The sequence below is a fragment of the Saccopteryx leptura genome, chromosome 3, assembly GCF_036850995.1.
Source record: "Saccopteryx leptura isolate mSacLep1 chromosome 3, mSacLep1_pri_phased_curated, whole genome shotgun sequence".
NCBI classification, from domain to species: Eukaryota; Metazoa; Chordata; class Mammalia; order Chiroptera; family Emballonuridae; genus Saccopteryx; species Saccopteryx leptura.
This window is the reverse complement of record NC_089505.1, coordinates 69,714,465-69,727,706: the sequence shown is the minus strand read 5'-3', so window position 1 is coordinate 69,727,706 and position 13,242 is coordinate 69,714,465. Positions and strand designations below refer to the sequence as shown.

The window sequence follows — 13,242 nt, the reverse complement described above, 5'->3', positions numbered from 1 at the left end:
TGATCCATCCCCCACCCCATTTCCCTTAGTAATAGGGTTTTTAGACACATGGGAGCCCCGCTAAAAGGCTGCATTACCCCAGCTTCCGCTGCAGGCAAGTGTGGTTGCATAACAACATTTCGGCCAGTGAGATATAGAGAACTGCTGTGAGCCACTCTCTGGAAGGTGCCCTTCTGGGAAGTAGTTTTCACTACTTCCTCCTCCTTCTGTCTTTTGGGCAGATGTGTTGGTGGAGCTTGAGCAAACGTGTTGGACCAGAAGGGGGGAGGATTGGGGACTGCAGAGCAACAGCATAGAAGGTGCCTGGACTCCTCATTATCACGAAGCTCCCAGACTCGCCTGGGACTGCCTATCACCAGACTCCTGATATGAGAAAGAAATTAAGGAGTGCCTTGTTTATTCTTTTTGGTTTCTTTCAGCTGAATGCACCTAAACAGTTGGGTGTCTTAGGGAGGAGGGAAGCTGGGTGTATGCACAGGGCCTGTATAAGTGAGAGAGAGAGAGAGAGAGAGAGAGAGAGAGAGAGACAGGAGAGCCAGCGTCCCAGGAGAAGTGACAATGGAGGAGTGTTTGGAGTGATGCAATGTGGAGTTGAGGGAAGGGCTAAGGGCTTCAGATGGGCTAAAGCAGGAAGGTCTTCTGGGGACACCACTTACACTCGAATGTGGATGACAACCCATTAAATACCTTCAGCAGTAACTAATAGATTCTTTTCCTGTTAAACACAGATGAGTTTTGCATACGGAGTTTTAGGACATGATAGAAGACTTCAGAGATATTTCATAAGACACTCAGAGGTGTGTATTCACTCACCTTCTTCTGATTAAACTTGGGTTTAACATTGGAGAAGCCCAAATAAAGAAGGATATTTAATAGGATGATTCCACTTTGATACAAATATGCATATGTGTATGAGTACACATAAAATATCAGAACTGAAAAGATTCATAGAATAAAAGCTTGATATATCTCTGGGAGTCAACTTAGGATAGGTGATTTTCAAAAGCATGAATTCAACCACAGTAAGTGATTGTATATTTATAAATATAGAAGTTTATGCAGGCATACTTATTTTTTATATAGTAAGGTAAGTATTTATTTATGTAACCTTAAATTACTTATTAAAAAGGTTCATAACGACGCATTTGGAGTGATTTAATTATTAATATAGTGCCAATTCTATTTTTTTCTTTGGTAAGAATTTTTCATACAGAAGGGCAGTATGGTGATTACAAGAAGGTTAAAGGGCATCAGTGGTGATGGAAGGACGCTGGACTTGGGGTAGTGAACACACAATACAATACACAGATAACATTATTATAGAACTGTACACCTGAAACCTGTACTATTTTATTAATCAATGTCACCTAATAAATTCAATTAAAAAAAAGAATTTTCCAACGTTTTTTTTACAATTTATCTTTTTTTTTTAATGGCCAGTGCTTTCCTTTTGCCATTAACAAAAACTGTATTTGTTAGCATGAAAACCGAGACATAATACTATTCCCAAACACAGTTTGAGAGAGCTTGCGGATGACACAATCTGGGATGTGCTGTCTCCCCCGTTTTCTGTCTCTGTCTGCCCACCAGCTCTCCCTGGGTTTCCTCCAGATGCAGCCAGTTCACATCTGAGCACAGCCCTAGTCACCTTCCACTGCCTCCCTCTGTGTGAGCAGCTCTGCTCCTCTGCCCAAGGCTGGATTTTCCGAATAGCTTGCTGGCCCCACACCAATGCCTGACCCAGGTAGAACAGCCGCAGGCAGGGGGAGGCATTGCCCTGTGGAGGCATGGCACACTCTCTGCCCAGGGGTACAGCGGCCAGTCGTAATTTGCAAATTCGATAGCGCTCAGGAAAAACAAAAACAGAAAACAACACAGACATTCAAAAGGTCCAACGTCTTGTACTCTCGTTCAGCTCTTGGGTGTCTTCCAGTTTTCCTAAATGTGAGTGAGCGTGGGGTTTTGAGGAGGGGGTTGTTTTTGTTTTTGTTTTTGTAACCAGGATAGAATAAGGTAAACAAGGAATGAATGGATGACTGAATAAGTGAATAAATCAAGGCAAGGCAAAATCATAAAGATAAGGACAGACTCCCCACAGGCTCTCCTCCGCAGCTCCGCCCACGTGCGGTGCAGAGTCCAGCGAGGCGGGAGCGGTGGAGACACAGGTAGACTCAAGTCAAGTGGGTGGCGGCTGCGGGGTCTCTGGAGAGGCTCCTCTACCAGGGGGACCCACCGGAGCTCATGGGCGCGTCCAGATGCAGACACAGCCCCTGGCGGCAACTGGTCCTTGTGGGTAAGAGAAAGCTGACTTAGCAGGACTGGAAAGGGGAAGGTAAGGGGGATAGGACCCTCTCCAGGACTTTCATAAGATCACACACCTGGGCACACCTCACCATAGACACACACACGCACACGCGCGCGCACACACACACACACACACACATTCTCCTGGGTGCCCCATCTGCCCTGATCCCGCCCCCAACCTCCCCACTGTCACTTTTCCCCAGGACCCTCTGATTTCCCCCCGAGCCTGGTGGTGGGGGTCTCAGGTGTCTTCGCGTTCTCGGTAGGGCAGTGCACACCTGCTGGCCTCTTAGGTCAGGAGTAGTCAACCTTTTTATACCTACTGCCCAATTTTGTATCTCTGTTAGTAGTAAAATTTTCTAACAGCCCACCGGTTCCACAGTGATGGTGACTTATAAAGTAGGGAAGTCACTTTACAAAATTTACAAAGCAAAGTTACAGCAAGTTAAAGCAGATAATAATTACTTACCAAGTACTTTATGTCGGATTTTCACAAAGTTTGGCAGAATAAATCTTTATAAAACAACTTACTATAGTTAAATTTATCAATTTATTTATACTTTGGTTGCTCCACTACTGCCCACCATGAAAGCTGGAATGCCCACTAGTGGGCGGTAGGGACCAGGTTGACTACTACTGTCTTAGGTGATAACAGATCCCCACCTCTGTTCACACCCACTCCACTGAATTTAGATGCAAAATCAAAGACATGTATAGACAGTCTCAGGGGAGTTCCTTCCGCTGAGAGAATCATGCTGGGGACTCGCGCTGGGTTCCGCCCTGTGTTCAGAGGTGCCTGGCTGCAGTGGTGACAGAGACAGCCCTCCTGGGGCTCACATCTAGTGCAGGGTGTGTCACCACACTCCACTAACCCAGAGCTGAGGGGTCGTGGTGAGGGGGTCCCAGGAGGCTGAAGCCACACTGAGGGGCCAGGCTGAGGAGGAGGAGACATCAGAGCTGAGAACTGAGGGATGAGCGGAAGAGAGTCAACAAGGAGGAAGCAGGGATCGGTGTACCAGAAATGGGGGACAGCACGTGTGAAAGACTGAAGTCAGGAGAGAGTGTGGTGCATCCAGTCAGGAGAGAGTGTGTGCTGTGTGTGCGACTGGGGTGCACGGTGTGGGTGCTGTGTCTTCTCATGGATGAATAAATGAGTGAACAAATGAATGACCGAGTTGATGGGGTAGTAGAGTGGGATCAACGTGGCCTAAAAGGAGTCTAGATGAGTCCCAAACACCAGTTCTTTCTAAGAGTGTCTTTAAGAGTGTCTCAAAAGCCACTGTAAGTGTTTGAACTTCCTCTTGAGAGCATTGAGGAGCCGTGAGAAGCAGTTGAGCAGGGAGGAAAGCAGGCTGACAACTCGGCCATTTTAAGGACCCACACGACACGTGTGAGGATGGATTGTAGGCTGAGTGTCCAGGGAGGAGTCCAGGCTGGACGACAAGGAGGAAAGAATGGACCAGGGCTAAGTGGATAGAGAGGAGGGAACAGGTTGGGGACTCATTCAGGAGATAGAAACCTTGGGGTGTTCACCAGTGCCTCTGTGGATCATTGCCTGTGTCATGTGAGTCATTATTTCTGTCTCCTCTCCCCTCCCCCTTGTCTTCCTCAGCCAGTCTGCTGACCTGTTGGATCTGCCAGATCTCCAGCCAAATCTCCATCATCCCATTTGTAGGGTTCGAGGGATTTCAGAGCTTCCTGGACATTGAGAATGTCCCCAAGGGTGTTCAGGAATACAGCTGGTACCGGGGTACAAACGACAGTGCAGAATATATGATTGTTAGCCACATACCTTCCCCCAAGTCCTGGCAGTCTGGGCCCATGTCCAGCGGCCGGGAAAATGTGAGCAGGTTGGGCACCTTGGTGATCAAGGACTCCATGTTGAATGACACGGGAAACTACACCGTGCGGGTGGAGTTCAACAATGGCAGCCAGACAGCCACTGGCTGGCTGGAGGTTCAAGGTGAGTTGACAGGTTGCACCATTTCCTGAACCCGAGAGTTGGACCTGGAGGCTTTGGGAATGAGGTTCCTTGAAGATCATACTGTCCAAGTCTCCCACCCACCTCCAGACGACCCTGGGAACCTTGGCAGAGGGTTGTCTTGGTGCTCTCATAGAGATGGGTCACTCACTACTTGCAAGGGCTCCAAATTTTACCACCAGTTATTAGTTATCTCTTAGTAGGGCAGCATCACAAATAGCCACAAACATAGTTGCTGAAAACAGCATCACTTTATTATTGCACAGTTTCCATGTGTCAGAATTTCAGGCGTGGCTCAATCAAGTCCTGTGCCCTGGGACTCGTAGATGCTGGCTGTGGCTATGTTCTCATGTGTGGCTCTGTACAAAGCTGTTTCACATCGTGGCTGTTGGCTTTCTCGGCAGCAGCCAAACTCTGCTCTACTACAAAGTCTTATATAAGGAGGTGAAGGGAATGGGAAGAGACTTGGCCTGGGGCATGGAGGGGCATGATGTGGGGAGTAGAGGGTGTTAAGGGTATTATATTGAGTGGAATACTTGAAACCGTGTCAACACAATACATTAAAAATAAAAAATTAAATAAAGCAAAATAAATTAGGAGTAAAAAAAAATCTTATATAACACAGAGTAATGATGGATGGGACAGCCATCACCTTTGTCATATTCTATTGGTTGGTTAGTCAAAGGCCCACCTGTATACACTACTACATGGCCTTGGGACTTGGTCTTCCCTCTGGGATCCTCAGCTTCCTCAACTGTAGAGTGGGGGTACCATCTACAGTTGTGGTCTGTTGGAAGGTTGGAAGGAGCATTGGCAGTGGTGGGATTCAAATAATTTAACAACTGGTTCTCTGCCCTAATGATGGTTTTAAGCATAAAAAAAGATATAGCGAGGCCCTGACCAGTTTGCTCAGTGGTAGAACATCGGCCCAGTGTGTGGAAGCCCTGGGTTTGATTCCTGGCAAGGGCACACAGGAGAAACTCCCATCTGCTTTTCCACCCTTGCCCCTCTCCTTTCTTTCTGTTCCTCTCTTCCCCTCCTGCAACCAAGGCTCCATTGGAGCAAAGTTGGCCCCAGAGCTGAGGATGGCTCTATGGCCTCTGCCTCAGGCGCTAGAATGGCTCTGGTTGCAACAGAGTAATGCCCCAGATGGGCAGAGCATTGCCCCCTAGTGAGCATGCTGTGTGGATCTCGGTTGGGCACATGAGGGAGTCTGTCTCTCTGCCTCCCTGCTTCTCACTTCAGAAAAATACAAAAACAACAAAAAAGATACACTGAAAGGTAGTTTATTATTTTATGCATTTAGTACTTAAATAAGAGCAATAAGAGGTACACAAAACTAGATTATAAGAAAGTCTTAAAATATTAATGAAAAAATATTAAATAATATCTGACAAAAAAATAAAAGTGTTATTTAAGCTATTTCCATATTGCTTCTTGATTGGCATCCTCACTTGCAATTTTTTTTACCTATGGATGGAATGAACATTCTTACAGGAGCTTGGAATATGCTGTTGCTCAGATGAACATTAAAAATTAGTCAGGAATGTAAATTTGTGATTTCCACGTTGCGCAGCTGCTCAGGCACCCACCTTAAGAGAACCCTGATGACAAGTGCCATTTCAACAACCGGTTCACTGAACTCAACAAAAAATTAGGTATTGGTTCTGCCGAACTGGGGCAAACCAGCTGAATCTCACCACTGATACTGGTAAAGCAAAGGGGAATCAAAGCAATTATTATGAAAAGTCCAAATACCGCCTCTCCCTGTGAATTCTATTCAAGGCTCTTTGGGTGGGATGTCCCGATCTGGGGGTTCAGAAACAACTATATGGCCACGTGCTTATGCCAAGAACTCATTACTGTTGCCGGGGATGCCACAACCATAACTCAGCACATAGGGTGATGGTCTCAGGTAAGTGCTCACATCTCGGTGGCCTCATGCCCACTCCCTATTGTCTGTCCCTCTTTGTTCCAGGGATGTTCTCCTGCCAACACCATGGGCCCTATTTCACAACTCTTAGTTTCCACCCCACTTTCCCCCAAACCCTCGCCGGTAATGAGCAGAGCTCACCTTTCATATTCTTCTCTTCACACAGAGTTGGAAGATAACCCCGGCATCTCGGCCAATGTCAGCTCCGTGGTAGAGGACATGGATCCCGTGGCTGCCTTCTGCCACACTAATATCACTGATGCCACCAAAATCAAGTGGTATGTGAGTGGCTTACAGCTGTCCAGCAGTGACCGGGTGACATTTTCCTCAGACCGCAAGACTCTCATCATGCACCAGCTCAGCCGTTTTGACAGAATACTTCAGTGTGCGACAGAATACATCGAGGGGCTTCTTCTAAAAAGTGACCCCATCATTCTGACTGTGTTCTGTAAGTGGTCTGGGGTCATGGGTGTGAAGCCAGGGCTGGGCCTAGGGTCTTGCAGGGAGATAGGGACAAAACAGGCAGAACCAGAGAGAGGTGATCTCCTGAGCCAACCTGCAGCCAGCTTGTTCTGGGCTCAAATCCCAGATCTGGCTATTTAACTCTTTGGACTCTCTGTAGAGGACAGTTTCTGACTTTCAAACACTGCTTACCAATTGGAGGTTTGAACCAGGCCCCAGGCCCTGCGCGGGGGCGGGGGCTACAGCTACTCAGGGAAATTCCACCCGGAACATAGGGGAACTTGCTTAACTTTTTTGCAGGTCAGTAGAGGACTATTAAATACCCAGCCCTCGCCTCTACACCTCATCTTCCTCATCTGTAAAATGAAGCAATCACATGGTTGCTATGCGGATTACGTGAATGTGTCAAGTATCTAGAACAGTGCCCTCAGCATACAGTGAGCATGATGCATTGGTTTCTACTCTACATCTATTTTATTATGATGTAATGGGTTACCACAGGACTCTTCCATATAGTACATGCTTGATAACGAAAGACATTATTATATTCTCACTGTGGCTGGCCCAGCTGCCTTGCCTGGGATAGGTTGAGGGGTCCACTTGGGTTTCAGAGTCGGGTAGCCCCTGGCTAGGGGGAGGACTTCATGTGGACTGAGGAAATGAGATAGATCCATGAGGGGTCAGAAACAGCTCTGGTCTCTGCAGATGGACCTGATAACGTGAGGCTGAGAAGTGAGCCCTATACATTCAGAGGCGTCCTGTCTGCTGAGATCGGTTCCCGGGTGCAGATGAACTGTACCTCCACTTCCCACCCGAGATCCCAGAACCACTGGATCCACAATGGCTCCTTCCTGAGCTTCAATGCAAGCATCACCCTCCCGAGCCTGACCTGGGAGCAGATGGGCAACTATCGATGCATTGTGGAGAACTCAGTGACCCAGATCACCATGTATAGCGATGTCCGGATCCAGAGGCCCTGTAAGTGCAGCTGTGCCCCCTCTGGGGCCCACACTCAGCCAGTCTCCCCATTTCCATGTCTTTGCCTGGGCAGTGCCCCTCATCAGGGATGCCCTCTCCACCTCGCCATGCCCCCCTGCTCACAACGGGTGGGTGAGATCTTCCTATCCGCTGAGACCTGAGCCCACAGCTGCCTCTGTGAGGAAGCCCCCAGAGTCCTCAGATCCGAGTGGAGGTGAATGCCAGGGGGATAAGGTCATCCAGCCTGGGCCGGGCACTTGGTCTGCTCCAGCCACCATTTCAACCTGTGTGACCCTCACAGTCTTCCTCCAGAGTAAGTGGCTGTTCTGAGTTTCACCGCCATTTCATAAGTGGGAAAACCGAGGCTCGGGGAGTTGAGTGGTTTGTTCAAGGTTCTGGTTTTAATCAGCCAAGGAGGAGGGATTCAAACCCCAGTCTGGCTGCAAAGTTCATGCCCTCAGTCCTCCCCTTGGGCTAATTTCGAGATGAGAAAATGGGAAGATGGGAGGGGAAGTGGTACAGAGAAAGTAGAGGTTCTTCATGATGTGTTGTGGGGATAACATTTTTTAACAATAGCACAGTCTTCTGCATCAAAGAAAGAGACTGTTGTGTCCAGGGAGACAGCAGACATGCAAGACAGCCAAAAGCAGGGACACTGGAACCCAATGACCTGAGATCAAATCCTAGCTCTGCCTCTGCCCATCTTCAAGAAACAAGGACAAGCAGCTTCACCTCTTTGAGCCTCAGTTTTCCTATCGGTGGGGTCAGGAGGCTAAGATTCCTTACATAGCAAGGCTGCTGCAAAAATAAAATCAGATGTTGAGCAAGAAAGTACACAAGAAGCTACCATCCTGGCTCTTCCCAGAGAAAGCCATGAGCAGAGACTGGATGTGGGCTTGAGACGTTTAGGTCACGCCACACTACTTACAGACACAAGGCATTTGTGCTATTGTCTTGTTCATGCCTTTCTACTCCACTCAACTATGAACATCAGGAGGATAGAAGTTGAGTGAGCTCTTTGATTGCCATTTGTCTCCAGTCCTTAAGAGGGCATTTAGGTGATGCTCAGCAAATAGTTCTGCTATCTGTGCAATGAGTTAATAAACTTGGGTAACCAGCTCCCCACTGCCCTGTCACTCTCTGTCCCCTTATGTGGGTCTGTTCTTCTCCAAGGCATATTGCTGCCTGCAATATTAGACATTTCTTTGCTTAATTGTTGACTGTCCACTTCCCAGATAGAATGTCAGCCCCATGAAAGCAGGAAGTTTGTTTTGTTCACTGTTGAATCCCTACAATCTGGAACAGTGCTTTGCACATAGTAGGTACTAATAAATCTTTGAAGAACGAGTTGTGGGTGAATGAAGAGATGACTGAATGGTGGTCTTGACTCCCATGTATCCTTTTCTTCCAGTTCAATTCCCTGTTATTAGAACAGATTTCTCCATCTCGGGATACTTGGTGATCGGTTCAATCGTGATGATAGTCCTGGGCGGTGTCTACCTCTGCGGAATCCTGGTTTATGCTTTGATCACTCATTTCTCCACCAGGTGCCTGTTACCCGGGGTCAAGGAAGGGGTGCTGGAGGGGTGTGGGACTCAGGAGCCAAGTCTCCCTTGGGAGGGACAAGCCAGGAACTGGATTGTTGGGGGACATCTGGGGAAGACACATAGATCTCAAGGACCAGAAGCCAGCCAGAAGGAGAGAGGGAACATCTAGTGTCAGCCATGCTTCTAAGACAACAGTAGGGTTTCATCCAGTGACTTCTCTTCATCCCAGTTTCTTTGTGTTATCAATGCAGCGGTTGAGATCCACCTAGAAGGGCAGGTGTGAGAATGTGTCTGGTATATGGTAGTCACTAGTTACCAAGTGAAATTGGGGCAACAGATAGCAGGCGTGAACTATACTGGGGGAGAAGAATGGGTGGGGGAATGGTTAATGCCTGGATTCAATTTCCAGCTCTACTTCTAGCTGGCTTGGTGATCTCAAGCCATCATTTCTCCTCTCAGGTGTTCTCAGCACCACAGGGAAGATGTGAAGGGTAACACCTGCCCTGAGGGCGATGTGAGGGTTAGATACACATCTTAAGGGATGAAGGGATTAGCAACCTACTCGGCAGAGTGGACTAGAGTTTCTCAACCCCAACACTATCAATATTTAGGAACAGATAATTATTTCAATTGTGTGTGTGTGTGGGGGGGAAGGCTGTTCTGTGTCCTGTAGGAGGTTTAGCAGCATCTCTGTCCTCTACCCACTTGGTGTCGGTAGCAACAACCACCATAGTGCTCACTTTATTTTTTTTTATTTTTATTTATTCATTTTTAGAGAGGAGAGAGAGAGGGAGAGAGCGAGACAGAGAGAGAGAAGGGGGGAGGAGCTGGAAGTGTCAACTCCCATATGTGCCTTGACCAGGCAAGCCCAGGGTTTCGAACCGGCGACCTCAGCATTTCCAGGTAGACGCTTTATCCACTGCGCCACCACAGGTCAGGCCATAGTGCTCACTTTATGATCAAACATGACTCTAGGCCCTAGAGTCTAGGGATTACAAAGTTCCCATGGGAGCAAAATCCCCATGATGAAGATGACAACGAGGATGATGATGATGAAAACTATAAGAACAGTGGTGATCATGGGGACAGTAATGGTGGTGATAGTGGTCGTGATCCTGGTGAATCTGGTTATGATGGTGACATTGGTAATAATGATGGTGGTGATCCTGTTGATCATGGGGACAGTGGTGATGATAATAATGCTGGTGATGGTGGCTTTAATTATGGTGATTAAAGTGAAGATTTTAGAAGATATATCTTTTTCTATTATTTTAGTATTTTGAGATTGAACTTATTTATATCAATTACATGGTTTTTATCTCAAGAAGCTCACAGCATTGGCCATTAATGTGACAGTAGGCAGCCCATGAGTGCTTTAGTTTGCCATCTATAAAATGAGAGTCACACTGGTACCAACCTCACAGGGATATTGGCTATGAGGATACTGGTAAAGACCTTGAAACAAGGATTCGCTTGTAGTAAGCACTCAATAGAATCTCAGCTGCTGTTATTGGTACCATCGTCGTTATTCAATGTACAATTTCTATATTGTGATAAACTCTAGGAAGTTTGAGAGTGTGTCCAGGAGATCTTGTTCACCTCTTATACATCCTGGAAGAAGCCAGGCATGACTTCCCCTTCATAGTCAGGGGTCAACCCAACATTTTTATTGTCTCATTCCTCTTAGAGGTGACACTTCATTCATGATTTGAGGTTTCCAGTCTGCTGTAAGAGCAGGGGGCTGGGAGTCAGAAAGACCAGGTTTAGAATATATATTGACCTCAGTCATTTTCTTGCTGTGTGACTTTGGAAAAATGACATCACTTCTCTGAATTCCTGTTTCTTCACCTGCAAAATGTGGAACTGTTAGGAGGGTTCAAAGATAATTTCTATAAATCATCTACCATAGTGCCTGGCATGTAATAAGTGTGAAATAAATCATCATTATCATCATTGTCATCAGTAATTAGGCCGGGTAGTGCTAACTCCTTCCCCAGGTATACCCAGCTTCTTTCTCCTCCATCTATATCCTGCCCCATCCCATCTTCCTTCAGTGACATAAGACTTCATAAGTATTAAAAAATATATATAGGGAATGTTGAGGACTGTTGGTGTAGAGGTTTATCCCCCAGAATCATCACCTCTTACTCCTGGGGTTGGTCACTGGGAAGGGCTTGGAAGAAGAAGCTGACCCCTCATCTACCCAGGAGTCTCCTGCATTCTCTCAGTTTCCTATAACCCTGAGATGTGACTTCTTCCTTGATTTCTTCCCATAGGACAAGACGGGCTATATGAGTGTTCAACTCAGACCTGGAGGACAGACCAGATGGGCAACGAGGTAAAAAGAGTGTGATGGAGAAGGGCTGAGACTCCCCACAGAGGCAGGCTGGGCTATGAGGACTAGTACTCATAGGAGAAAGTGAAGAGAGGGACCAGGGGCTGTCACACTGAGGCTGAGAGATGGAGGCTCCTGGAGAAGGTCTGGGGACCCCACCTAGGACCTGGGATGTGACATCATAGGCAGTGTGGCCATTGGCTGCTCTATCTATGGATCAGGGTGGGCCAATGAGCTGCAGCCTGGGCGGGTCACACGCAGAGCTCTATGCTCTAATTCCAATGCTTTCTCTCCACTAGCAAACGTGCTTCTAACATTCCGCTTCCTTAATCTGACGGCATGGACCATCAGAGATGCTGCAAAGATGTCCCAACTCAGCACTGCGGGTGACAGAGAAATGGCACAACCTATAAATACCCAACAACTGTGAATTGTTTAAATGGGGCATAGCACATGTTGAGCTAATCTGTCACCTATTAGGAACTGCACTGAGGAATGATACTTACTGAATAAGAAAACGCTCACACCTTGATAAGTTAGAAATGCAAAATGCAAAGCAGCATCTGATAGGACCATAGTTAAGAAGGTATAGATTAATTTATGATATAGATATAGTATGTATAGTATGTATATATGTATTTTCCACAGTTTTATGGGTATACACACATATACATACTGTTAACTGTTAACAGAGCTATCTCTTAATTTTCTTCTTTACACTTTATTGTATATTCTAAAATGGGTTTTTCCCCCCTCGTGAACTGTATAAATTGTTTTTATAATTATAAAGAACTCCAATAAAAAAAAATCAGCATGAAGGGAGTTCAGACCCCAATATGCCATTTCTGTAACTTCTTTTTCTGAGCAGTCTTTTTTTTTAATTAAATTTAATGCAGTGACATTAATAAATCAGGGTACATATGTTGAGAGAAAACATCTCCAGATTACTTTGACATTTGATTGTGCTGTATACCCCTCCCCCAAAGTCAAATTGTCTTCTGTCACCTTCTATCTGGTTTTCTTTGTGCCCCTACCCTCCCCCACCCCCTCTCTCCTTCCTCGCCCCATCCCCCCTCCCTCACACCCCCCCATCTCCATTGCCATCACATTCTTGTTCATGTCTCTGAGTCTCATTTTTATGTCCCATCTATGTATGGATTCATATAGTTCTTAGTTTTTTCTGATTTACTTATTTCACTCTGTATAATGTTATCAAGGTTCATCCATGTTATTGTAAATGATCCGATGTCATCATTTCTTATGGCTGAGTAGTATTCCATAGTATATATGTACCAAAGCTTTTTAATCCATTCGTCCTCTGACGGACACTTGGGCTGTTTCCAGATCTTTGTTATTGTGAACAATGCTGCCACAAACATGGGGGTGCATTTCTCCTTTTGGAGCCGTTCTATGGTGTTTTTGGGGTATATTTCTAAAAGTAGGATAGCTGGATCAAAAGGCAGTTCGATTTTCAGTTTTTTGAGGAGTCTCCATACTGTTTTCCACAGTAGTTGCACCAGTCTGCATTCCCACCAGCAATGCAGGAGGGTTCCCTTTTCTCCACATCCTCGCCAGCACTTATTCTGTGTTGTTTTGTTGATAAGCACCATTCTGGCTGGTGTGAGGTGATACCTCATTGTGGTTTTAATTTGCATTTCTCTAATGATTAGTGATGTTTTTTCATATGCCTATTAGCCATCTG

General features: G+C 46.3%; 1 protein-coding gene across 4 annotated transcripts; it reads left to right on the top strand.

Moving 5' to 3' along the window:
• Positions 1 to 2,135: 2,135 nt before the first annotated feature.
• Positions 2,136 to 12,358, top strand: CEACAM18 (CEA cell adhesion molecule 18). Of its 4 annotated transcripts, none has more exons than XM_066371928.1 (8): positions 2,136 to 2,293; positions 3,917 to 4,267; positions 6,385 to 6,666; positions 7,386 to 7,658; positions 9,070 to 9,205; positions 9,981 to 10,108; positions 11,482 to 11,543; positions 11,840 to 12,358. In XM_066371928.1, the coding sequence occupies exons 1-8, from the start codon at positions 2,242 to 2,244 to the stop codon at positions 11,852 to 11,854; spliced, it is 1,299 nt and encodes a 432-aa protein (XP_066228025.1). In that variant the 5' UTR covers positions 2,136 to 2,241; the 3' UTR covers positions 11,855 to 12,358. The 4 variants fall into 4 exon arrangements, with proteins under 4 accessions (XP_066228025.1, XP_066228024.1, XP_066228027.1 ...); XM_066371927.1 differs by having other exon boundaries at positions 7,371 to 7,658; XM_066371929.1 differs by having other exon boundaries at positions 2,141 to 2,293; positions 3,921 to 4,267; positions 7,371 to 7,658.
• The last annotated feature ends 884 nt before the right edge of the window (positions 12,359 to 13,242 follow it).